The 27,388-nt window shown below is 42.2% G+C and overlaps 1 protein-coding gene across 1 annotated transcript in view; it reads right to left on the bottom strand.

The window, feature by feature from the left end:
- Positions 1–4,044: 4,044 nt before the first annotated feature.
- The window catches only part of LOC135548868 (transmembrane protein 132E-like), a 360,411-nt gene continuing 337,067 nt past the window's right edge, over positions 4,045–27,388 (bottom strand). The window contains exons 8-9 of the mRNA XM_064978919.1: positions 21,506–21,700; positions 4,045–8,296 (exon numbers count right to left, since the gene is read on the bottom strand). Coding sequence (XP_064834991.1) covers positions 7,229–8,296; positions 21,506–21,700 — 1,263 coding nt within the window. The 3' untranslated portion in view covers positions 4,045–7,228. The remainder of the gene's footprint in view (positions 8,297–21,505; positions 21,701–27,388) is intronic.

Below are 27,388 nucleotides of genomic sequence, written 5' to 3'. Positions count from 1 at the left end.
TCTACATTTTCTCTGGTTGTGCTGGGGCTACCTTGCCAAACATGTCAGTCATCATACCTTCCTGCATGGTGTCCGATATTTCAATGAGTCAAATTCTTGTACATGCAAATGTATTTAATCACCAAAGGTGAATCTGATATTACTAAACACTTGTGAGTTCTCTCGTCACAGACTTACAGATCTGACCCAGCTCTTATCACAGAGAAAGAGAGGGTGGGAGAGAGAAAGTCTGTCACCATACAGTCATGGAATCCAACATTAAATACACTGTTGAATTTAGCCAATCAGAGATTCTGATTCACAGCTAATTTACGAGGGACATATGCCGGCATGGCAAAATGTAGCTACTTGCCAACAACACAGCAGTCTTGGGTTTGACGGTTGACAGCCCAAGTAGAAGCTATTCGGAGGTAATCCATATCCTGGCCATCAGATTGTTGAACAACTTTCTAAAAGCCCATTTTCACTAGAGTAGCTATTTCCCGAGCAAGGGCAAGTACTATCCGCATGTAGGAAAGGCTATAAATGGATGTTTGTCGCGCAGGAGAGTCGAGTCTGGAGGAACTAAACATCACTTTCATTTACAAGTTTTAACTAGTGCCATGCAGCTGCTGTTGCCAGCTAGCCAGCGTAAATTAACTGGGAAGGGTTTATCAGGATGACTGTCTGAAACAAATCCATTCTTCTCTACACTGAGCAACGTACGCCATCCATTTCGATAAGAGGGCAAGTGGGCAAGTTAATTTTGCGTGACTTGATACTTCGGGTGGGCTCATGTTCTACCATTATTTTGGTCCTCCTAAGGAAAGGTCTCCGGCCCCCCGGAGGCTACAGAAGGCATGAATTGTTGGCATATTTGTAATCCTAACCAAACCCTCAAGTAAGTCATGAAGCATGACTTTATGACCAAATTATCCCATTTACCCTTTGTAGTCAATTTTGACACTAGAATACATGTTTCTGACTCTTATCGATTTCACATATGCGGTTTTCAAAAGGAGAAGTCAGTTTTCAAGGGCAGCTGACCTTTAATTCAATGAAGGGGAAAGTATTGTCCTTTTTATTAAATGTGGGCCAGTTTCCTTGACACAGATCAAGCCTGCTCCAGCACTGAAAAGCATGGTCAATGGATAATCTTAATTGAAATGTCTCATTAGTCCAGGATTGGCTTAATCTGTGGCCAGTAAAACTGTCCAAAATAGTGTCAAACTTAAGCTGAGTGTATCGCCAGACATATGTAATCATTACCGTAACTTCATTTATTTAATCAAAGCCCAATGATCACATAACATATTGTTCACAAAGCTACATAACTATATGATTGCATTTCCATGTTATCAAAATGATTCTTACTGTGTTACTATCAGTGATGATGAAAATTAAGGACTGTGAGGCAATGCGCCATGTGACACTATTGAGTCACAGTGAATAAACCACCATGCCACAAAATCGCAACCAATTATTCTTTCCATTCATTGTCACATTTTAGGAATTATATTAATTGATTCTGTTTGCTGACAGTTTTCAAACTTTCTACAGATGCAGTCACAGTTAAGCTTCCATTTTCCTCTAATATTTCAATTGTTAATGCTCATTACTTATCCTCTCATATTGTCTGCTTATCCTCCACCGAGTATGAATTAGCCTAAAAATAACATTGTTGTTCGTCAATGTCACGACAATATGTGCAGTATGTTTTGTGCAGTGCTTGCCAGTTTGATACAGCATACACTGATGGTATGGATATTTGGTGTTTGATTGTATGGCCATCCCTTTCATATTCCTGTGTTAATTCCATCTCTGACTTATCCTACAGATGTCGCGGATACCATGTTTATCCAAGATAAACTGTTATGAATTAAATGTCTGAGATTGCTTCCCTTGAGTGACAGCGGTGTATTCATGACATCTAGATCACATTTATATAGCACATTTTCAAAATCAACTTTGTAGTTTGGGCCACCACACCCTATCCACTTAGTACTACCAATATAGCAGCATCCACATGGGCACATTTAATACACATCAAGTCAATGTTACTTTAGCTAATGATTCATAGCATGAAGACCTTGTTGGAAACCAATGATTGCCCTCTGTCTTTGGTTACACTGGAAGAGATAAATCAGGCAGTTCTACCTGGAAAGACTTATGGGTAACCTACCCCCTGAGGCAAACAGAAACAGTTGCGTGACTGATAGACATCTTTGTGCATTAAATGACAGATGGTCAAATTACCCATTCTCAAGATATAGTATCTCTCACACAGTAGGAGACCAGGAACAGAGGCAGACAGGCTCCTGTTTTACCTCTGTACCCGGACTGGTCCGCCCTTGGCTCTCTTGGTACCGTAAATGGAGAGAGGAGTACCACCTACTGTACTTACCCATTTAACCAGAGACAATAGAGGAAACCGAAACCAACCACACATTGTCTAGTTCCTGTCAGATTTGTGGGGATGAGGCAACAATCAGTAGACCAGAACTGCATTTGATAGATTTTCTGGACAAGTTGAAAGAGTTCTGAGCAGTTCAAGCCTCCCCCTCTTCAATTTACTAAGGGGAAAACTACTTTGTACCCATGTAGTTCTATGGTGACCGTTAGGCAGGCATGAGAGGACACGCCCATTTATGCAGATGAACAGAGGACAATGTGGAGAAGCCCGTCTGCGGTATCTCACTAAATCTCAAATTTAACTTCTCTAACTATAATTAGTCTCGAGCTCCTATAATCATATGGGCCAATGCATTGAATGGCCACTAATTCAGAATGGATGGTCAACTTTGATACATTATATATGTTAATGTGATAATTGTGTAGTGAGAATAATTGGGCACATAATCGAGATTTAATCGTTAAGTTTTGAAAAGCTGTGGGAATTCCAATTACACATGATCTTAATTTAGATTCCAGATCATTTTATTACTACAAATTATGTGAAGTTTGAAAAATCTAAAAGTTTTGTTACGATTATGTAAATTATCTTATACAACGGGTGGATCTAATCATGAATGCTGATTCTAGCCGGTGTCTATTCCAAGTTACCACCAGCTAAATCAATGACGTTAAAATACCTATTTACTCTGTTTCATCTGAATGCGCAATCCACTGCATCATCAGCCCAGCCAGGCAATTTTTAAACTTGATCTCCACTATAAAAAGCAAAATAAGACATCATCTCACTAATTTTTTTCAACAGCTGAGATTTATATAAACCTTGCTGTCTGTCTCTCTGAAATTCTGCGACCTTGTTTCCATATTCAAATTCGACATCCAGCTGTCCCACAGTAATGAACGTGTCCGGATTCGGGATGAGACAGACATGCAGGCAGTTATTCTCAGCCAGTGGAAATAATGAATCAGCTGGCATAATTTTTTATGGATATATACAAAGAAAGGTCAATTGAAAAAAGGTAAAAACAAAATGAAGTGCAGCTAGTTTGCAGTCTTTTCTAGCTCCTCTTAACAACAGTGTCCTGACGAGTGAGCACATTTTCTATGCCAGGCGAAATCGCACCTCACCTATCCAAGTAAATTACGTGGTGATGTCAAAATGAGGGGTGTTGTACAAAACAAAGGCATCAGCAAATGGATAATCTCTAACCAATGAAGGTATCACAGCCAATTATGCATTTTCAAAACACTGCTTTTTACCCACTTGTGTTCTGGCTCTGGCTCTGGCCCAACCCATCGGTTTTTGGGACCAATCAGAACGGTTAGAATGTGTTCTCATTCGGTAAAGGGTTGGGGAGGTTCTCAGATCCAGACTGAGGAAAAGAAACAAGTGTCCGTGAGGTATAGCATTCGGCCGGAGCAAGGAGTCTGGGTAGCCAGACAATAATTAAATGGTGGTAGAATGAAAATGGTTTGTGTATGTGGGTCTGGCTTTCTTACTTCTGATAAAGAGTATGATAAGGAACTGCATCCTGCCATTCCTAGGGCCTGAAAAATAACTAAAGTATGGTTAAAATAATTGCATCTACCTTGTAACATGAAGACAGTTTAGAGTTTGGAAAATGAGAATGCATACACAGTATGTGACCCAACGACAGTTTTTTATGACAGTTACGATGAGTAGAAAGGACACATTGTTTATGTATTGTATTTTCTTTAGTCCTTGACATATGGGGGAAATACAAGGGTTTTGTTTTTCAGGGGAACACAGGCAATTGAACAGTGTTCTTTACATGAACATAGTATCGTCAGTGTGGTGGTGCAACAGTCACCAGAACCGTGAGGTTTGCACGTCTCCACGTGGGGTACATTTTCAAAAGTATTCAATCACATGTGAGAAGTAGCAGCAGCTCAGAGAAGAAATAGAATGAACACAGAACTATGTACACCGTCATTAAAGTCACATTACAAAAGTGATTTTGCATATATATATATATATACATGGATGAAGGAAACGTATACAAATTATTAGAAGCTATAAAATGTTTTTAATAAAGACATTTGCTATGAGTGATCTCTGAAAGCAGAAAATCAACTTGGAAAGTCAGGAACTATAAAAGAAAAGAAGAATGTTAAAAAGCTATTAGAAACTTAACCCGCTGTTGTTAAGCAGTGGTACTGATTTGGGTTGACCACAGTAATACAAGAGACAACATATCCATCTGATGATCAAAGTACAGTAGAATAGCAATACATTCATCCTGAGATACCATTGTTAGAATGGGGGTTAAAACTATGGGTAAAAAAAGAAAGGCCTGCTGTCACCAACTGTTCATTTCCTCAACCCGTTTCTCTGCAATTGTGTGGGTTAGAAGCAGAAGCTTGAATAGTCATGTCTTTGATTTTCAAGACCATTAACCTTTAGATGTTAACAGGATTTAATTGAGATTTAATCACATTGTGGAATTATTCAATGAAACCACTTGGAATGCATCACATGGCATCCTATAAATTCTTAAAAATTCTAAAATAACTAAAAAGCATGTAGGATAGCCACAAAATGCAGCAATCTAGGTTGATGTTTTGTTGTAGAAATTAACTGATTGGAATTGATTTATAACTCATAACTGAGTGGTTGGGTGACCTTTTCTCTTCCATTGTGGTCATCATGTGATTTTTTAAAAAACACAGCAAATCCAAGCCCTACTTAGAGCATATAAATTAACAGAAATTACATTTACATTACATTTAAGTCATTTAGCAGACGCTCTTATCCAGAGCGACTTACAAATTAAAATTGAAACATTTTTCATTTAGTTTATTTTTTATTACTCCTGAAAAGAACTAGGCAAATCATCAGCACGAAAGAACATTACTTACCTTAAAAGAATCCCACTCAGCGCTTTAAAATTCGTCACACTCTAGCCAATGCCTCTACGCAACCAAACCTACAAATGGCATCTGATTGCATTCATAATTTACAGTCATTCTAATGTGTTTAGGTACACTAACCAAAACTCCTAACATCAAAATCAAGATTTCATCAAACCAAGTCAATTCTGAGAAACTTATTAGGTGCCACCCCCATAACAATGGCACAATGTGTCAGTACCGGCGCGTTTGGTGACAATCATGACCAGCTCGTATGCAGCTTTATTACTGACATATTTTGGACCAAACATAGTACTTCTCATTATGTGTTTAGGTTCATTGGAAATTGGCAACGCAAATATTCTGACTCCGTACAAATGAGTTGGTGTCAAATCAAATCAAATCAAATTTTATTGGTCGCATACACATATTTTGCAGATGTTATCGCAGGTGCAGCGAAATGCTTATGTTTCTAGCTCCAACAGTGCAGTAATACCGAACAATACAAAACCATACACACAAATCCAAAACATTTAAAGAATTAACTTAATTTCTATGGGAGCATGATTACACGAGTTGACGATAATTTAAAAAGAAGAAGAAAAGAAAGGAAAGGGAATGATTTCTGCTGCAAAATCTTTTGTCGGGATGAGAGTTTTTTCATTGTAATTGTTAGGGCCTCGGTGTACAGTGGGAAATCATAGTAAAAACTGCAGAGGAAACACTATGGTTACAGTGATGGGCCAACATGTTCCCAGCACACATCACTCCCCCCCTTTTCTGCCTGATAACTAGTTCAATGTAATGTTGTTGCTGAAGAGGACCTCAGCTGGCCATGGTATGTACATTGAAGGAAGGGATGTAGTAGGCAGGTCTGGCACGGCATGCATGTAATGCATGATAACATATGTCCTTTAGTATTGTCTAGGAATGATTAGATAATAATTTACAAATTTAAACATCTATAAATTTGGAAAATTGCTGATTGTGCCTCAGTATCTCCTTTCATGCAAATAATTTTGGAGAAAGTTTACTTCATGATATACGTACAAGCTCTTGTCTTTTCCAATATAACTAAACCTTTGACCAGTTGTAGCGTTTTGGATAATTGCCCCCCGCGCTGCCCCTTAACCCAAAGTGTGCAAATAGGGTGTCAGCATTGAAATCAGAAGTGATCAGTGAAGCCCATTCTCTAACCCATTCTAAGGCATTAGACTTAATCAGGATAGTAGTGGGGCACTGACTTGGACTATGTATGAAATGTAGTAAAATGTATGGTAATGACATTGAATGAAACCATAGTATGTGCTGTACCAAGAACAAAGAAGAAGGTTTTGCCATTGACGAATGCTTCCCTACTTTGGTAAGATAAAAATAAATCCGTAACATGGTTTTTAATGAGCGTCTTTGACAATTAGTTGTCCATCATGTTGTCCCATGTTGGCCTAAAACCATGCGTCCCAAAAAGGGTTTCTTTGAAATGTAATCTGCACATCAAAGGCCTCTTTGTTGGAAAAGGTACTTGGAGTTTGGATAAACCGACAAACACAGAGCCAAGACCCAACCCGTCCCGCTAAAAACACTCCTGTCTGCTAACTAACCCTCAGTAACAGAGAACTTCAAATCCATCCTCCAAAGCAGTGCTCATGACTGAAGCTTCTAAATCCATTTGAGAGTGTACTCCCCTACCTCTGTAGAAAGGACATCCACACCAAGCCATTTCACAAGCGTTTAAAATCCTTTAGTCCAGTCTTTGACTTTCCAATTGTTTTTACGACTTCCAAAAAAAAGTGAGTGTGTACGGGAAACAGCACTGTGCAAAGAACAAAAAAAGACCCCAAACAAAAACAGAAGAGTAGTTGGCCATGGTTTTTGTTTGTGAAAAGTTGTCACTAAAGTGAAAAAGAGAAAAATAGAAAGGAAAGTATTTTTTAGAAAGCTCCAAGGCTTCTTAACAGCCACCCCTTCAGGCTATTTCCTTTATCCTGCGCATGTAGTCATGCAATTCCTCTGGGTCCTGAAAGCCCATGTCCTGGCAGACCCACTGAATGTCCTCTTCATCTGCGATGGGGATAGAGTTGTAGGGCATGTCTTCTGTGGGGAGCGTGGTGAAGGTGGTGAACTTGACGCGCTTGCGCTTGGATGTGGGCGAGCTGGCCTCCTCGCCGTGCTCCTTGGTGGAGCCCCCGGAGCTGCCGTCGCCCCTCCCATGAACCTGGCTTTGAACGCTGGTCTGGGAGCTGCCGCTGCTGTGGTGGTCCCCGTGGCAACATGTCTGTAACCCCTCCATGGGGTTGATGGGGTTCTCCACCGTCTGGGGTGAAAGGTCACTCTGGGCCCTCAAGGGCTGTCCGTTCCCTAAAAAAACCCAGTGGTGGGAATGGTCCATGTTGGCTTGGCCCTCGGGGGGGATTCTCTTGTGGCGGTACTTGAGGACGAACACGATGCAGTTGATGAGGAAGACCAGGATGGCAAGGCAGAAGACGCCCAGTAGGGCGTACATGCCGATCTCCAGGTCGGTCATGCTGCGGGGTGCGTGGATGAAGTCATCGTCTTCCTCCTCTTCCTCTCCCTCAGTGGGCCTCTCTTGGTTGCTGATGGTCGGAAAGTTGGTGTAGTCGATAGGAACGCTCGCCGGCTGCTCGTTGGATGGCTCGAAGCCTCCACCACCGATGTTGGAGTCCACCACTGGCTGCCTGGTGACACGGGCTGGCTCGATTTCAATCTCCATTTCCTCCTCTGAGTCTTCCTCCGGTCCGAAGCGGACTTTCACGTACACAGGGGCCGAAGCGATGATGCTTTTGCGCTTGGTCTTCTGACAGGCCTCACAGATGGTCATCTCCATGCGCACAATCTCCCCGGAGCCCTCGCCCTCTGCCACCACCACCGGCCAGCGCTGCTGAGGCTCCTGGGATACATACACCACCTTGTCGTTCAGCGTGGAAGCATTGAGATTGTAGTCCTTGGGGTCGAAGAAGGTCAGAGGCGACGCGGTGCTGTCGCTGTAGTAAAGCCAGATGGACAAGCTGGCCTCCTGTGATAACAAGCAGAGGAAAAGGTACTTATTAGTGTTTTTTCTACCGTTACAATGCCTCAGCATTTCACTGAGGAATTATACATAATGGACAATCTATGGACAAACTCTCCTGGGGGCTAAGGAGGGACACTTTTTTAATGTATTTTGAAGAAACAAAAACATTTACCAGATAGAAATATGCTGAAATCCTTTCAGGACAAACACTACAAATATTGGTGGATCTGGGGTTTTTTCTTTGAAAATTGAGCATTTCGTTAGTTGGTTTGATGAAACCAATGTTCTTTCACAACTCTGTATGATATGAATATACAGTACCAGTCAAAAGTTTGTACACTCCTCATTCAAGGGTTTTTCTTTATTTGTACTATTTTCTACATTGAAGAAAAATAGTGAAGACATCAAAACTATGAAATAACACAAATGGAATCATGTAGTAAGCAAAAAAAAGAATGCCAAGAGTGTTCAAAGCTGTCATCAAGGCAAAGGGTGGCTACTTTGAAGAATCTCAAATATAAAATACATTTGGTTTATTTAACACTTTTTTGGTTACTACATGATTCCATATGTGTTATTTTATAGTTTTGATGTCGTCACTATTATTCTACAATGTAGTAAATAGCAAAAATAAACAAAAACCCTGGAATGAGTAGGTGTCCAAACTTTTGACTGATTCTGTATATGTGACCAATTCCTGCCTTTGATGTCTCTTGACTCGCTCTGATCCCTAAATCTTCTAAGCATGTCTAAACATCGGAACCCCTACCTTGGCACAGAGCGAGACACACACAGGCGGTCTGTCTCAGAAGTGTACGCCAGCGAAAACACGGTTCACTCTGAGAAAGGAGGGGTGAGTGGGTGTTGGGCAACTGTTGTCCTGCAGGCAAACAGACAGAGCTGCTTGACTGCACAGCAGTTTCCCTGACAGCTCGAGTATGGCTTTATGAGTACAATGGCAATGTTCGGTGGCCATGTCTCCAGGTAACAAGGTATTTATTTTACAGAGGCCTTCATTTGGATCCCGCTAAAACCATACCTCTCCGTGCACCTGCATTGTAGGGCTGACAAAAGAAAATAGCTTTACTGACAGAGCGCTTTTAGATCCAAACTGAGACGTCTTTTCACTTTCAAACGAGACATTTATCTAAATTCTTTCTGGATTGGAATGCCCTGTTGGAGAGCTGAGACTTATTTTTATTTGATTCAGGTGGACACTGAACTTCAAGGTTGCTATGACATTCCCGCTCGAGCACGGGCCTCATCTCCACTTGTCAGATTTAAGGGGCCTTTGAAACACATGATTTCAATAATACATTGAGTATGTCACCCTGTCCTGATGACCCACTAGTACACTGACACATGAAAAAGGTTAGACACAAAGCAAACAACCCACTGGGCACAAACTGGTTAAATCAACGTTGTTTCAAAATAATTTGTCAACGTATTGTGATGTGGAATATACGTGGAAAATACATTGGATGTGAAAATAGTAATTCACGTAAACTGTTGTTTTGAGGTTGAAATTTAAACCTCAGGATTTGGCTCCCAAGTGGCACTGCATCTTGAGTGCTAGAGGTGTCACTACAGACCCTGGTCACTACAGACCCTGGTTCGATCCCGGGCTGTATCACAACCGGCTGTGATCGGGAGTCCCATAGGGCGGTGCACATTTGGCCCAGCGTCGCTAGGCTTAGGGGAGGATTTGGACGGGGTAGGCCGTCATTGTAAAATAAGAATTTGTTCTTAACTGACTTGCCTAGTTAAATAAAGGTTAAATAAAAAATCATGGTAATCAAATTTCAACATAGAAAACCCTTGTATAAAACATATTGAATTTGTACATTTAAAACATTAGATTGTCTGATGTTTTCGTCTCCTCAGGCAAGGTTGCTCATCACATGCATGGATCACTAAACCACCTCTGTTGCACTCAGTAAATGAGGTGCACAGATCATTCTGCTTCTGTTTGCCAAAGAAAGTGTTGTTGTGCAGTAGGCCTGATTCTGAACCCAGTTATATTGATGCCGTGATCGGAGAATGAGGTCGGGGGGTGAAATGTAACTGATCTGGTTCGATGAGTAACCTTGCTGGAGACTTGAAGACTTCCATATGGGCTTCAGCTAAGTGGGCTAACAGTAGTGTGACATGGAGGAGACCTGGTTCGAACCCAGTCAGTCACAAGATTAAATAGGAAAAAAGCAAAAAGGCTATCCTTAGAAGGGCTATGACAGGCCTGTATTCTTATGGGGGCCAAATAGTTTTTGTGATACTCCCTTCTAATGTGTCCTGTGATCATCATAGAGGGGAATAGAAGGCACATCCATATTCCAGAGTCTTAGCTTTCAGAAATGGTGTTATAATAGTTCATAGCAAAAACAGTTTGAACGCTAGAGTCAAATTTATAGGATGAAAATAAATTAAACATGCCACATTGGCTTCAGAAACTGCCAGAAGCTTCTGTTAACAGTGAGCATTTCTCAGTGAGCATTTCTCTCTGTTGTCTACTTTTCTTGGCAGTCAAAGTACCAGGATGTTGTCTCTGGTTTTGAATCTGAATGTAGGTAACTGAATTTGAAAACTGAATCTGAATGCATCGGAGAAGTTGAATATATGAAACTTTGACAAACTTGAAATTATAGTTTGTAAACTTCAGGCAATGGCTTGGGTGGTTGTTGTCCTTGATGATCTTTTTGGCCTTCCTGTGACATTGGGTGGTGTAGGTATCTTGGAGGGCAGGTAGTTTGCACCCGGTGAGGTGCTGTGCAGACCTCACTACCCTCTGGAGAGCCTTGCAGTTGTGGGTGGGGCAGTTGCCGTACCAGGCAGTGATACAGCCCAACAGGATGCTCTCGATTGTGCATCTGAGTGTTTTTGGTGACAAGCCGAATTTCTTCAGCCTCCTGAGGGTGAAGAGGCTCTGCTGCGCCTTCTTCACAACGCTGTCTGTGTGGGTGGACCATTTCAGTTTGTCCGTGATGTGTACGCAGAGGAACTTAACTTACCACCTAATCCACTACTGTCCCGTTGATGAGGATAGGGGGCTGTTCCCTCTGCTGTTTCCTGAAGTCCACGATCCTTTGTTTTCTTGACATTGAGTGTGAGGTTATTTCTCTGACACCACACTCCGAGGGCCCTCACGTCCTCCCTGTAGGCTGTCTCGTCGTTGTTGGTATTCAAGCCTACCACTGTAGTCGTCTGCAAACTTGATGATTGAGTTGGAGGCATGCATGGCCACGCAGTCATGGGTGTACAGTGAGTACAGGAGAGGGCTGAGAACACACCCTTGTGGGGCCCCAGTGTTGAGGATCAGTGGGGTGGAGATGTTGTTTTCTACCCTCACCACCAGGGGGCGGCCCGTCAGGAAGTCCAGGACCCTGTTGCACAGGGCAGGGTCGAGACCCAGGGTCTTGAGTTTAATGATGAGTTTGGAGTGTACTATGGTGTTAAATGCTGAACTGTAGTCGATGAACAGTATTCTTACCTAGGTATTCCTCTTGTCCAGATGGGTTAGGGCAGTGTGATTGCGATTGCGTTGTCTGTGGACCTATTGGGGTGGTAAGCAAATTGGAGTGGGTCTGGGGTGTCAGGTAAGGTGGAGGTGATATGGTCCTTGACTAGTCTCTCAAAGCACTTCATGATGACCGAAGTGAGTGCTACGGGGAGGTAGTCGTTTAGCTCAGTTACCTTAGCTTTCTTGGGAACAGGAACAATGGTGGCCCTCTTGAAGCATGTGGGAACAACAGACTGGGATAGGGATTGATTGAATATGTCCGTAAACACACCAGCCAGCTGGTCTGCGCATGCTCTGAGGGCGCAACTGGGGATGCCGTCTGGGCCTGCAACCTTACGAGGGTTGACACGTTTAAATGTTTTCCTCACACCGGCTGCAGAGAGTCCGCATGTTTTGGTTGCGGACCGTGTCAGTGGCACTGTACAGTGTCAGGTAGGATGGAGGCATATGGTCCTTGGTCTGCACATGCTCTGAGGATGCGGCTAGCGATGTCATCTGGGCCGGGAAGCCTTGCAAGGGTTAACACGTTTAAATGTTTTACTCACATTGGCTGCAGTGAAGGAGAGCCCGCAGGTTTGGGTAGCGGGCTGTGTCAGTGGCACTGCATTGTCCTCAAAGCGAGCAAATAAGTTGTTTAGTTTGTCTGGGAGCAAGACTTCGTGGTCCGCAACGGGGCTGGTTTTCTTTTTGTAGTCCATGATTGACTGTAGACCCTGCCACATACCTCTCGTGTCTGAGCCGTTGAATTGCGAGTCTACTTCGTCTCTATACTGACGCTTAGCTTGTTTGATTGCGGAGGAAATAGCTACACTGTTTGTATTTGGTAGGGTTTCCGGTCGCCTTGCCCTAATTAAAAGCAGTAAAAAGCAGTTCGCGCTTTCAGTTGGCGTGAATGCTGCCATCCATTCACGGTTTCTGGTTGAGGAAGAAAAGACAGAAACTAAAACAGGTTTTAATAGTCGCTGTGGATAAAACATCCCCGATGCACTTGCTAAGCAACTCGCTCACCGACTCAGTGTATTCATGAATGTTATTGTCCGAAGCTATGCGGAACATATCGCAGTCCATGTGATCGAAGCAATCTTGCGTGGAATCTGATTGGTCGGACCAGCGTTGAACAGACCTGAGCATGAGCGTTTCCTGTGTTAGTTTCTGTCTTTCAGTCTATAGGCTGGGGGAAAAAAAATGGTGGTCAGAGTCGTGGTCAGATTTTCCCGAAAGGAGGGTGGGGGAGGGCTTTGTATGCTTCGCTGAAATTAGAGTAACAAGGATCTAGGGTTTTGCCAGCCCGGGTCGCGCATTTGATATGCTAATAAAATGTAGGGAGCCTTGTTAAAATCCCCAGCTACAATAAATACAGCCTCAGGATATGTGGTTTCCAGTTTACATTGAGTCCAATGAAGTTATTTCAGGGCCGTCGATATGTCTGCTTGGGGGGCGGATATACACGACTGTGATTATAATCAAAGAGAATTCTCTTGGTAGATAATGCGTTCGGCTCCTCTCCTTGTTCGGGCGGCGTTCGGCGGTCGACGTCACCGGTCTTCTAGCCATCGCCGCTCCACTTGTCATGGTTCCATTTGTTTTGTCTTGTTTCCCTGCACACCTGGTTTACATTCCTTAATCACACTAATCACACTACATATTTATTCCCTCTGTTTCCCCCATGTCTTTGTTTGGAATTGTTTTGTTACATGTTTCATGTTACGCGCAAGGCGGGTTTTTCCCCGGGTACTGCGTTGAACCCGAGTGTGTTTAATTGTTTAACTTATGCAATATTGTGACTGTTGTCGCGCTTTGCACTTTTGCCATTTGGCTGGAGGTTTTTGATGCAGTTACGTCCTTCTGTTGTTACTTCTGCCAATTAAAGTGTGCGCCTGATCACTCTGCTGTCCTGCACCTGACTTCTTACCAGTAGCACACAACCTGACATGAACAAAAAGAATTGAGTTCCTGTATGATGTTATGATCACACCACGTCTTGTTAATCATAAGGCATCCACCCCCGCCCCTCTTCTTACCAGAGAGATGTTTGTTTCTGATAACGTATCCAGAGTGAGCCATGTTTCCGTGAAACAAAGAACGTTACAATCTCTGATGTCTCTCTGGAAGGCAACCCTTGCTAAGATTTCATCTACCTTGTTGTCAAGAGACTGGACATTGACGAGTAGTATACTTGGGAGCGGTGCGCGATTTGCCCGTCTACGGAGCCTGACCAGAAGACCTCTCTGTCTGCCTCTCCTGCTGCGCCGTTGTTTTGGGTTGCCGGCTGGGAACCGATCCATTGACCTGGGTGATGCACCAAACAGAAGATCCACTTGGGGAAAGTCGTATTCCTGGTCATAATGTTGGTAAGTTGACGTTGCTCTTATATCCAGTAGTTCCTCCCGGCTGTATGTAATAAAACTTAAGATTTCCTTGGGTAACAATGTAAGAAATAATACATAAAAAAACTAAATACTGCAAAGTTTCCTCGGAACGCGAAGCGAGGCAGCCATACCCGTTTGGATCAACATCTCAACCAAATATTATCCATGGTTGAAATGATTTAGTGTGCCCAGTGGGAAAGCACTGTAATGTTCTGATTATATTCCATCGATATGAAAATGTATCCATCAGAAGGGTGCATCGTTACCCATTTGTTAAGTCTTCTTTGTAGAGCTCGGATTAACTTTGGTAAACAGATCAACAGTATTCCCTTCGACCATAGAATTAGATTTTAATATGATCTCTGTGACTTACGACAGCTAAAGCGTTGCTGACTCATAGGAGAGGATGTGTGCATCAACTCTGTCCTTACAGGTAAAGTGTCACATATGCTCAATGACTACAGCTGCCCTGAAAATCAAGATCACAGTTCATGCTCAAGATGGTTGAACTTAACAAATGTTAATCAAATGCAGATGTAGCATCATAAAAAGGGGTGAGACCCTGTCCACTTCCCTCAGGTGTAAACTCAGCAAAAAAAGAAATGTCCTCTCACTGTCAACTGTGTTAATTTTCAGCAAACTTAACATGTGTAAATATTTGTATGAATATAACAAGATTCAACAACTGAGACAAACTGAACAAGTGCCACAGACATGTGACTAACAGAAATGGAATAATGTGTCCCTGAACAAAGGAGTGGGGGAGGGGGGGTCAAAATCAAAAGTAACAGTCAGTATCTGGTGTGGCCACCAGCTGCATTAACTTCTTGGTATTTTCACGTCAGGATGAAATGCATGCCCAAATTCAACTGCCTGCTACTCATCCCCAGAAGATAAGATTTACATATTATTAGTAGATTTGGATAGAAATGTTTGAATCATGTCATCTAAAACTGTTTGAATCATGTCTGTGAGTATAACAGAACTTATGTAGAAGGCGAAACCCAGAGGAAAAACCATTCAGATGTTTTTTTTTGAGGTCACTCTCTTTTCAATGGGTTTCATTTGGGAATCGAGATTTCTAAGGGACCTTCTTACAGTTCCTAGCACTTCAAGTGGATGTCATCAGTCTTTAGAAATTGGTTGAGGTTTTTCCTTTGTGTAATGAAAAAGTAGCCCTGTTCAAAATGAGGGTCATTTCAAGTGTACTGTTTGTTAGAGGCGCGTGACTAGAAAGGTTTGTTTTCTTCCTGTATTGAACACAGATCATCCCATCTTCAATTTTATCGATTATTTACTTTAAAAACTACCTAAAGTTGTATTACAATAGTAGTTTGAAATGTTTTGGCAAAGTTTACAGGTATCTTTTGAGATATTTTGTAGTCACATTGCGCAAGATGGAAAGGGTGTTTTTCTGGATCAAACGCGCCAAATAAATAGACATTTTGGATATATATCGACGGAATTAATCGAACAAAAGGACCATTTGTGATGTTTATGGGACATATTGGAGAGCCAACAGAAGAAGCTCGTCAAAGGTAAGGCATGATTTACACACTGCTCAAAGGTCTGGATTTGGAGTCACACTCATAATTAAAGTGGAAAACCACACTACAGTCTGATCCAACTTTGATGTAATGTCCTTACAACAAGTCAAAATGAGGCTCAGTGGTGTGTGTGGCCTCCACGTGCCTGTATGACCTCCCTACAACGCCTGGGCATGCTCCTGATGAGGTGGCAGATGGTCTCCTGAGGGATCTCCTCCCAGACCTGGACTAAAGCATCCGCCAACTCCTGGACAGTCTGTGGTGCAACGTGGCGTTGGTGGATGGAGCGAGACATGATGTCCCAGATGTGCTCAATTGGATTCAGGTCTAGGGAACGGGCGGGCCAGTCCATAGCATCAATGCCTTCCTCTTGCAGGAACTCCAGCCACATGAGCATTGTCTTGAATTAGGAGGAACCCAGGGCCAACCGCACCAGCATATGGTCTAACAAGGGGTCTGAGGATCTCATCTCGGTACCTAATGGCAGTCAGGCTACCTCTGGCGAGCACATGGAGGGCTGTGTGGCCCCCCAAAGAAATGCCACCCCACACCATGACTGACCCACCGCCAAACCGGTCATGCTGGAGGATGTTGCAGGCAGCAGAACGTTCTCCACGGCGTTTCCAGACTCTGTCACATGTGCTCAGTGTGAACCTGCTTTCACCTGTGAAGAGCACAGGGCGCCAGTGGCGAATTTGCCAATCTTGGTGTTCTCTGGCAAATGCCAAACGTCCTACACAGTGTTGGACTGTAAGCACAACCCCCACCTGTGGATGTCAGGCCCTCATACCACCCTCATGGAGTCTGTTTCTGACCGTTTGAGCAGACACATGCAGATTTGTGGCCTGCTGGAGGTCATTTTGCAGGGCTCTGGCAGTGCTCCTCCTGCTCCTCCTTGCACAAAGGCGGAGGTAGCGGTCCTGCTGCTGGGTTGTTGCCTTCCTACGGCCTCCTCCACGTCTCCTGATGTACTGGCCTGTCTCCTGGTAGCGCCTCCATGCTCTGGACACTACGCTGACAGACACAGCAAACCTTCTTGCCACAGCTCGCATTGATGTGCCATCCTGGATGAGCTGCACTACCTGAGCCACTTGTGTGGGTTGTAGACTCCGTCTCATGCTACCACTAGAGTGAAAGCACCGCCAGCATTCAAAAGTGACCAAAACATCAGCCAGGAAGTATAGGAACTGAGAAGTGGTCTGTGGTCACCACCTGCAGAACCACTCCTTTATTGGGGGTGTCTTGCTAATTGCCTATAATTTCCACCTGTTTTCTACTCCATTTGCACAACAGCATGTGAAATGTATTTTCAATCAGTGTTGCTTCCTAAGTGGACAGTTTGATTTCACAGAAGTGTGATTGACTTGGAGTTACATTGTGTTGTTTAATCTCCTCCTCATGGACCGCACCAAATTTGCCAATTCTTGAGATGTTACCCCACTCTTCCACCAAGGCACCTGCAAGTTCTCAGACATTTCTGGGGGAATGGCCTTAGCCCTCACCCTCCGATCCAACAGGTGTAACGCTCATTCGTTTGACGATAAATGCCAATCCGACTATCACCGCTAGTGAGACAAAACCGCGACTCGTCAGTGAAGAGCACTTTTTGCCAGTCCTGTCTGGTCCAGCAACGGTGGGTTTGTGCCCATAGGCAACGTTGTTGCCAGTGATGTCTGGTGAGGACCTGCCTTACAACAGGCCTACAAGCCCTCAGTCCAGCCTCTCTCAGCCTATTGCGGACAGTCTGAGCACTGATGGAGGGATTGTTCTTTCCTGGTGTAACTCGAGCAGTTGTTGTTGCCATCCTGTATCTGTCCCGTTGGTGTGATGTTCGGATGTATCGATCCTGTGCAGGTGTTGTTACACATGGTCTGCCACTGCGAGGACGATCAGCTGTCTGATCTGTCTCCCTGTAGCGCTGTCTTAGTGGTCTCACAGTACGGACATTGCAATTTATTGCCCTGGCCACATCTGCAGTCCTCATGCCTCATTGCAGGATGCCTAAGGCACATTCACGCAGATGAGCAGGGACCCTGGGCATCTTTCTTTTGGTGTTTTTCAGTCAGTAGAAAGGCCTCTTTAGTGTCCTAAGTTTTCAGAACTGTGACCTTAATTGCCTTCCGTAAGCTGTTCGTGTCTTAACGACCGTTCTACTTTTGCATGTTCATGAATTATTTATGGTTCATTGAACAAGCATGGGAAACAGTGTTTAAACGCTTACAATGAAGATCTGTGAAGTTATTTGGATTTTTACAAATTATCTTTGAAAGACAGGGTCCTGAAAAAGGGGCGTTTCTTTTTTTGCTGAGTTTAGTTTATGGCTCATTCATTTATAGAGTAAAAGAGGGGATGTTTAGCAGACACGGTGGTGGAGGATTTTCCTGTGAAACAGAATCAAATGATGTGAAACTGAGAACCCCTCTGAGAGTTCCACTGACTGCCTTTTATGGCCCAGGCCCAGATAGCAATTTAGGACAATACTTTACCCTAATTACATTTTAAGGTGCCAAGCAGCAAAAGGTGAGATAAATTGTAATTTAATGCCAGGGCCTGATGGTAGAGGTTTTTTGGTCAGAGCAAAGAGAGAGTTGGTAGAGAAACAATAGCCATTGTCCCCCAATTGCCTAGCCATTGAAACCTGGCTGTGTTCTCTCGTCATGGGGAATATGAATGAACACGGCCTAAGTGCAGAAAACACAGTGTGATCCAGCTTCTCAGGATAAGGTGGACTTGTGGCCAATTATTTCTTTGTGAGGATTAGAGAAACCAAAGTCCCCAGTTGCCATCGTTGCCAGGCTCAAACACGACGGAAATAAGACCGCATTCCTCTGCCTCTTATTAAACAACATTTATTTTTGCTTGTATGATGTGACGTTCCCTGGGAGATTTTTGTAATAAATCCGATTTTTTTTCCCCCCACTCCCGTATCTAGGGGGGTTGTTTGGGCTCAGCACAGACTTAAGGCAAATAGGTTAATGAGCAGTGCGAGCGTCAACAGTCCGTCTTGTGGATGTGTGCTGCTTCCCCACAGTTTTTCCTTGTAACTTTTTTAAAATCAATTCCAGTATAATATAAGCGGACTGGATGCAGTGTTATAAACAGTAAGACCAATTAGAGAGAACGTTTCCCTATGGAAATCAATGTGTTATGCAGGTAAGAAAGACACTTCAACAGGAGTTGCTTTGCCAGCAATAGACACTCTTAAGAAAGACACCAAAGCGTTAAATCAAGGTATCAAAACAACTTAGATTGAATAACGTGTCAGTTAAGATGTCAGTCTCCATAAGCAACTGCTTTTGTCTTACGCTTTTGCCGCTTTCAAGGAACGGGACACTAATCCAGACGCTTATAAGAAATTCCGCTACAACCTCTGACGAACATCAAACAGGCAAAGCATCAACACAGGACTAAGATCGAATACGCCGGCTCTGATGTTCGTCGGATGTGGCAGAGCTAGCAAACTATCACAGTTAATTAACTGGCTGTTGCGTGGGGGTTCCGCAGTCCTAGACAGGTTAATGCGTTTGAGCCAATCAGTTGTGTTGTGACAAGGTAGGGGTGGTATACAGAAGATAGCCCTATTTTGTAAAATACCAAGCCCATATTATGGCAAGAACAGGTCAAATAAGCAAAGACAAATAACAGTCCATTATTACTTTAAGACATGAAGGTTAGTCAATATGGAACATTTGAAGAACTCTGATAGTTTCATCAAGTGCAGTCACAAAAACCATCAAGTGCCAACAATGAAATTGGCTCTCATGATGACCGCCACAGGAAAGGAAGACCCAGAGTTACCTCTGCTGCAGAGGATAAGTTCACTAGAGTTACCAGCCCAAATGAATGCTTCACAGAGTTCAAGTAACAGACATATCTCAACATCAACTGTTTGAAGGAGTCATGGTCGAATTGCTGCAAAGAAACCACTACTAAAAGGACACTAATAAGAAAAAGAGACTTGGCTTGGGCCAAGAAACACCAGCAACCGACATTAGACCGGTGGAAATCTGTCCTTTTGGTCTGATGAGTCCAAATTTGAGATTTTTGGTTCAAACCGCTGTGTCTTCGTGAGACACAGAGTAGGTGAACGGATGATCTCCACATGTGTGGTTACCACCGTGAAGCATGGAGGAGGAGGTTTGATGGTGTGGTGGTGCTTTGCTGGTGACACTGTCTGTGATTTATTTAGAATTCAAGGTAAACTTAACCAGCAAAGCTACCACAGCCGTCTGCAGCTCCAGGCTGTGTACAGGCTATTTTACCAAGAAGGAGAGTGATAGAGTGCTGCATCAGATGACCTGGCCTCCACAATCACCTGACCTCAACCCAATTGAGATGGTTCAGGATGAGTTTGACTGCAGAGTGAAGGAAAAGCAGCCAACAAGTGCTCAGCATATGTGGGAACTACTTCAAGACTGTTGGAAAAGCATTCCAGTTGAAGCTGGTTGAGAGAATAACAAGCGTGTGCAAAGCTGTCATCAAGGCAAAGGTTGGCTATTTGAAGAATCTCAAATATAAATTATATTTTGATTTGTTCAAAACTTTTTTGGTTACTACATGATTCTATGTGTTATTTCATAGTTTTGATGCCTTCACTAATATTCTACAATGTAGAAAATAGTAAAAATAAAGAAAAACCCTTTAATGAGTAGGTGTTTCCAAACTTTTGACTGGTACTGTACCTCAATTACCTTTTACCCCTGCACATCGACTAGGTACTGGTAACCCGTGTGTAGCCAAGTTATCATTACTCATTGTGTATGTGTTCCTCATGTTATTATCTTGCTATTATTTTTCTATTTTTCTCTCTGGATTGTTGTTGCCCTTAAGTCAGCATTTCACTGTTAGTCTACACTTGTTGTTTACGAAGCATGTGACAAATAACATTTGATTTGATATCTGTATGTAACGGCTTGCATATACATTTCCTTTGCTTTAAATAGGCAAATTACATTATGTACTGTACTCAGTACTGTATGTTTAGTTTAATAAACTGAACATCCTTTAGTTGTTTTCCTTGAATTTATCTATACAATGGTCTTCATCAGGACGTAGAACGGCATAAGGCGAAAGTCAAGGCTATAACTGTGGTTGACAAACTTACTATCCCGACACGCATGTACAATGTATGATTTGCATATATGATATATAATATAGTCGTTCACAAAGGAACATTAATAAAGACCCGCTGTACAACCCACTCCAAATAATGGCGGTGCTCAAGCTGAAATACTTTGAGAAAATAAATAGGAATGAAAATAATGTCCTCTTGACACCAATTCGTTAAAATATGGTTTAAATGGCTTTCAATGTAAAGAGGTACTATATATAGAGAGAAATTGCTACAGTACAATGTTATGTTCGCTGGAGTGACCTTCCTCCAAAGTTGTGCGAAGTCATGTCCTGGCACAGTCAGACACTTACCATGGCAATGCCTTCTGTAATTTCAGGCAGCTAATTTGACAATGTTTAGCATTTTGACCTGACAATGTCTTCTGTCATTGAGTATCTTTGAAGGCCAAAAAAAAGTGGGTCTGTACATTGAATAAGAGCTTTTGGTTCTATGAGTCAGGCAGTTGCTGTGGTGTTCTATTATCACCATCAAAAGACGTGAAGCTGAATATGTACCTTGGTGAAAATAAACTCACCTATACTCACCTGAGTACCAAACAATATGATGACAGGTGGCTAATGTATATAAACATATACTTACTGACATCCACACATAAACTTAATGACATCCACACGTATCATCTTATCTATTAATATATTAGTATAGTACCTGCTTTGGTGCAGTAAGTGTCTGCAGGCCAGTTGCCTTGGCAACCATAGTGTGACTGTTGCCAGGGCTGGGCTGTATTGACAGAGCAAGTCCGGAGATAGCGTGGACGCGAAGTTCCAAGATGGAGACTTTCTCGTCGGTGACGGAAAACAGCGTCTCTCCCAACATGGCCTCCACGGCGAGTGGAGACTCCACCTGCAAACAACAAGAGACCATTTGACTGTCACACCAATCATTTTGTGTCATGACAGATGGAAATGCATGCATCTATGCTTCTGTCTTTCTGTCCGTCTTGTGTATGTGTGTGTGTGATATATAAGTCACTTGAGCCAAAACATACACACAGGAGACCGGATGATGACCATGCTGCCATTAACAGGCTCCCAGGGCTCGAAAATAATCCACACTTGACTTCTCTCCAATGGCTGGTTAGCAAAAAACGTTTGAATTCATCGGATGGCCTCAGGGCACAAAATACAAAATAAAAACCCCACCCATCTCGAGCTAATCCTGGAGCCTTTTGGGGAAAACTGGCAATTGGCTTTTCTCATTATCCAAATAGCTTATTCACCTTTTGTTCATTACATTTTTTATTTAATCAAGGTCTCTTTTGCAGATGAGCAAACAAACACATTCTTCAGAAAAAAGGTCCTCAATCAGCCATCTGAATTGCCCTAGAGGCACAAATCATCACATTTTTGAGAGTTTGGGAGATTATTCCATAAGTAAGGTGCAAAAAAACTAAAAGCAGATTTACCTAACTCAGTGGAGATTGAAGGGATCTCCAGAGTTAGTCATCTCTGAGACCACGTCTGGTAGCTCGTACGTCCGTATGTTAACAATGGAGTAAGGTACGGCAGAAGTTGTGCAAGAGGGCTTTATAAACAAAAAGAGTGCAATGCATCGATCTACAAGTGCTTTAGACCGCTGCGCCACTCCGGAGCCAAATGGATAGATGACTTCTACAGTTTCACGAAAGGAGGGGAATTCGGTTGAATGATGATGCACTCTGAGCAGTACAGTTTATTTTCTTGTGTTATGTGCCTGTGTTATCTCACTCTCATTTGAGTTGCCGATGCGGCAGCAGAAAATTATCAGGGTGAATAACTGAGCTCTGTTTTTGTTTGGCCAAAATGAATGTGGATAACCTATTCACAATGAAATGTGTAATTACAAACAGAAAACAAATTAATAAGGTAGACATAATCCTAGGCAGACAAATGGACCACTGCTATGGTTTCTGATGGCTAGGATAACACTAAGAGTTTCAGCAAAACATTCATTTACATTTTGTTTTAAATAAAGTACATTTTAAGGCCAGCCTTTTAAAAGTATGGACTGTACATATTGCATCTAGGTCAAAGCTAATGCAACACAAAATGTGACTCATACCACACATACAGTAGGTTCATGCAGTACATAGGTCATAGGTTAGGATGCACTTCTCCTGTACTAACAACCATTATCAAGTGTTCCCTCACTCCGTCACAAGTGTGAAGTTGATAGAAATGGGTGTTATAAGTGCACCGTAACAATGTCTTTGGTTGTGTCCCAAATGGCACCCTATTCCCTATAAAGTGCATTGTTTTTTGTTTTATGGGCCCTAGTCAAAAGGATTGCACTAAATAGGGAATAGGGTACCATTTGGAACACAAACCATGGCTCCTGTCTCCTCTAGGCCACAGAAAGCTTTTATCTTCGACAAGGAGAACGATAAAACATGTCTACAGTGCCTTCAGAAAGTATTCACACCCATTGACTTTTCCCACATTTAGTTTTTTACAGCCTGAAATTGAGATTTTGTGTCACCGGCCTACACACAATACCCCATAATGTCAAAGTGTAATTATGTTTTAGCAATTTTTACAAATTAATTAAAAATGAATAACTGAAATGTCTTGAGTCAAAAAGTATTCAACCTCTTTGTTATGTGTTAAACAAGTCACATGATTAGTTGCATGGACTCACTCTGTGTGCAATAATAGTGTTAACAAGATTTTTGAATGACCTACTTATCTCTGTACCCCACACATACAAGGTCCCTCAGTCGAGCAGTGAATTTCAAACACAGATTCAACCACAAAGACCAGAGATGTTTTACAATGAATCGTAAAGAAGAGCACCTATTGGTAGATGGGTAAAAATTGAAAAAAAGCAGACATTGGATATCTCTTTGATCATGGTGAAGTTAATAATGACACTTTGGATGGTGTATCAATACACCCAGTCACTACAAAGATACAGGCGTCCTTCTTAACTTAGTTGCCGGAGAGGAACGAAAGTGCTCAGGGATTTAACCATGAGGCCAATGGGGACTTTAAAACAACAACATTGAAGTTACTTAACAATATTAACCTAAATGACAGAGTGAAAAGAAGGAAGCCTTTAGTTTAAAAAAAAACTAAAACATGTTTCCTGTTTGCAATACAAAGTTTGGGGCAAATCCAACACAACGTATCACTGAGTACCACTAGGATTAGGTAGTTTTTAAGGACAAAAATAAATGGAACACAGATAAGGACAGACAAAATCCTACAGGAAAACCTGGTTCAGTCTGCTTTCCAACAGACACTGAGAGACAAATTCACCTTCCAGCAGGACAATAACCTAAAAAGCCAAATATATACTGGAGTTGAAGGTTCCTGAGTGGCCTAGTTACAGTTTCTTAAATCTATGGCAAGACTTGAAAATGGCTGTCTAGCAATAATCAACAACCATCTTGACAGAGCTTTTTAAATATTGTACAATCCAGGTTTTCAAAGCACTTAGAGACTTACCCAGAAATACTCACAGCTATAATTGCTGTCAGGTGATTCTAACATGTATTGACTCAGGGCTTTGAATACTTAAATAAATGAGATATTTCTGCATTTCATTTTCAATACATTTGCAAAAATGTTGAGTATTGTGTGTTCATTTTGAATACAGGCTATAACACAACAAAATGTGGAATAAGTCAAGGGGTATGAACACTTTCTGAAGGCACTGTATACAGTATACACTACATGATCAAAACTATGTGGACACCGACTCGGCAAAGATCTCATTCCAAAATCATTGACATTAAATATGGAGTTGGTCCCCTCTTTGTTGCTTTAACAGCCTCCACCCTTTTGTGAAGGGTTTCCACTAGGGCCCCCGACTGGCGCAGCTGTCTAAGGCACTGCATCTCAGTGCTTGAGGGGTCACGACAGACATTCTGGTTCGAATCCAGGCTGTATCACAACCGGCCGTGATTGGGAGACCCATAGGGCGGCGCACAATTGTCCCAGCGTCGTCCGCGATTTTTCTGACTTGCCTCGTTCAATAAAGGTTCAATTAAAAATATATATAATTATGCTTGGAACATTGCTGTGGAGACTTGCTTCCATTCAGCCACAAGAGCATTAGTGAGGTCGGCACTGATGTTGGGCGATTAGGACTGACTCGCATTTGGCGTCCCAAAGGTGTCCAATGGGGTTGAGGTCAGAGCTCTGTGCAAGCCAGTCAAGTTCTTCCCCATCGCACTCGACAAACCCATCGCTCTCGACAAACCCTAAAGGGAGAGCATACTATACAAGGAAATTCTCAAAGCTGCTAAAAAGAACCTTGACAACCATGTACCTAGCCGGTGGGGATTCCAGTGGGGTGCCCCCACCCAGGCAGTGGCAGTGCTGGCAACACTAGCTGCAGTAACCCATGGGGAGGGGGTCACACTCGGACATTCAGAGAGGGGGTATATTATTGTGACTCTGGTGGCACAAAATCAAAAGTCTGACTGCTTGGGAATATGGTCAATACGGGTGACCGTATTGTGGGTGTTTCAGGAAAAGGTGTACATTTGACCTCCATCATCTAGGATGTGACAATGGTTAATAAAATCTCTCAATTTTTGCCCATTTTTTTGCGCTCTCATGCAGCTGCAACAGTAAGTGCATTTGTAAAACAGGACCTTTCTTGAGTTGGGCTCTGGGATGGTGCAACTGTTGAGAATGGGAGTTTATTGTTGTGTGGGGGGAAAGGGTCGAGTGTGTGTGGGTGTATGTGTGTATCCCACAACTGTTGCGAAGGAGTAAAAGATGTTAGGTACAATAGAGGATGATCCACAGCTATATATAATACAAATCGAGGTGAGGGCGATGGAAATGCATTTGGCAGTTGATCTACTTCAATTCGGTAAATGGCAGTGTGCTCTTTCGAAGGATGGATCCCAGTCTGTTCAGGGCTATGGGATGCGGTGGGTCGGAGGTGGTGTTCAGGGCATTGGGATGACAGCCCAGCTCGGGATGAGGAGGGCTTTCAGCAGGTGGAATGGTGGGGACAATTGGAGGTTTACTTAGTAGCAATGCAAATATCATGGTACAGCTATATAGACACTCAATCATCATGTTACTTTTTAATGGTACGTTTACAAACATATATTTTGATAAATAGAATTGAAAGTTGTGTCTCGTTATGGTAAGTGGTGAAATAAGTATAGACAGTTACATTTGTAATGGCCTCGCAGATAATAAGAAAAGACTATCAGTATTTACATGGCTAAAAGAGAAGGAATATAATATCTATTGTTTACAGGAAACCCATTCAACAATTTCAGATTGAGTTTTGTGGAAAAAGAACTGGGGGAGAGAAATATATTTCTCCCATGGGCAAAGAAATTCAAAAGGGGTGATGGTTTTAATAAACAGTAATTTTGAACCAAATGTGGAAATTGTCCAAACAGATTATCAAGGTAGATGGATTATTTTAAATATGTTATTGGACAATAAACAGATATGGCTTATTAACCTGTACGGTTCGAATAATAATGATCCAAGCTTCTTTGAAATTATATATAAGAATTTATCAACTCTACAAGCAACACTAGGCTCTATTATTATGGTGGGAGATTTTAATACGGTCTTAAATACCTCTATGGACCGGAAAGGAAATCACACTACAAACGATCACCCTCAAGCACCTAAGGAAATCATGAATGTCATGGATATATTGGAATTAGTGGATATATGGAAACGTAAATACCCTGACCTAGTGAGAGATACATGGCGGAGGCTTAATCTTCTTCATTACTTTCTTTTGTCATTCTCTCTGGTACCAAAAGTTTAAAAAGTGTTGATAGGGGACAGAATGCGGTCGGCTCATCACATAATTGGCATATATATTACTCTTACGGAATTTCCACGTGGGCGAGGATATTAGAAATTTAATCAAAGCCTACTAGATGATAAATTGTTTAGATCTAGGACAGAAGAATTTATAACAGACCTTTTCAGACATAACATAGGTACAGCAGATCCCCTTATTGTATGGGACACGTTTAAGTGTGCCTTTAGAGGCCATGCAATTCAGTACTCATCTATAAAACAAAAGCAATTTAGATCAAAAGAGTCCATATTAACAAAGGAAATTGAAGGACTAACAGTACAGTTAGATAGCAATAAAGACGGTACCATAGAGGCACAGAATAAGTTAGAGGGGGAAAAAAGAAATGGAGGAACTTATTCAAGAAAGATCCAGTGTTATAGATTATAAAAATAAAGCGAACTGGATGGAATATGGGGAAAAATGCACCAAATTATTTTTCAATCTTGAAATGCTACCAAAAAAATGTATTAAACTTATTACAAATGATGGAGTCACGCATGATTCACTAAATTATATTTTGAAAGAGAAAGTAAAGTACTTTAAGAATATATAAATGGTAGATTATCAGACACGCAACAAGAAGGTCTGATATCATTTTTACTGAAACATGTCCCAAGTGGTAAAAATAAAGATCCAGTCCATTAAAAAAATTGGAGACCTCTTACACTTCAGTGTTGTGATGCAAAAATCCTAGCAAAATGCTTGGCGCATAGAATTAACAAAATATCGTCAGATATTATTCATCCTAATCAGACAGGT

Source organism: Oncorhynchus masou, chromosome 11 (genome assembly GCF_036934945.1).
Source record: "Oncorhynchus masou masou isolate Uvic2021 chromosome 11, UVic_Omas_1.1, whole genome shotgun sequence".
In the NCBI taxonomy this organism is placed as follows: domain Eukaryota; kingdom Metazoa; phylum Chordata; class Actinopteri; order Salmoniformes; family Salmonidae; genus Oncorhynchus; species Oncorhynchus masou.
This window is presented reverse-complemented; position numbering and strand designations above follow the sequence as displayed.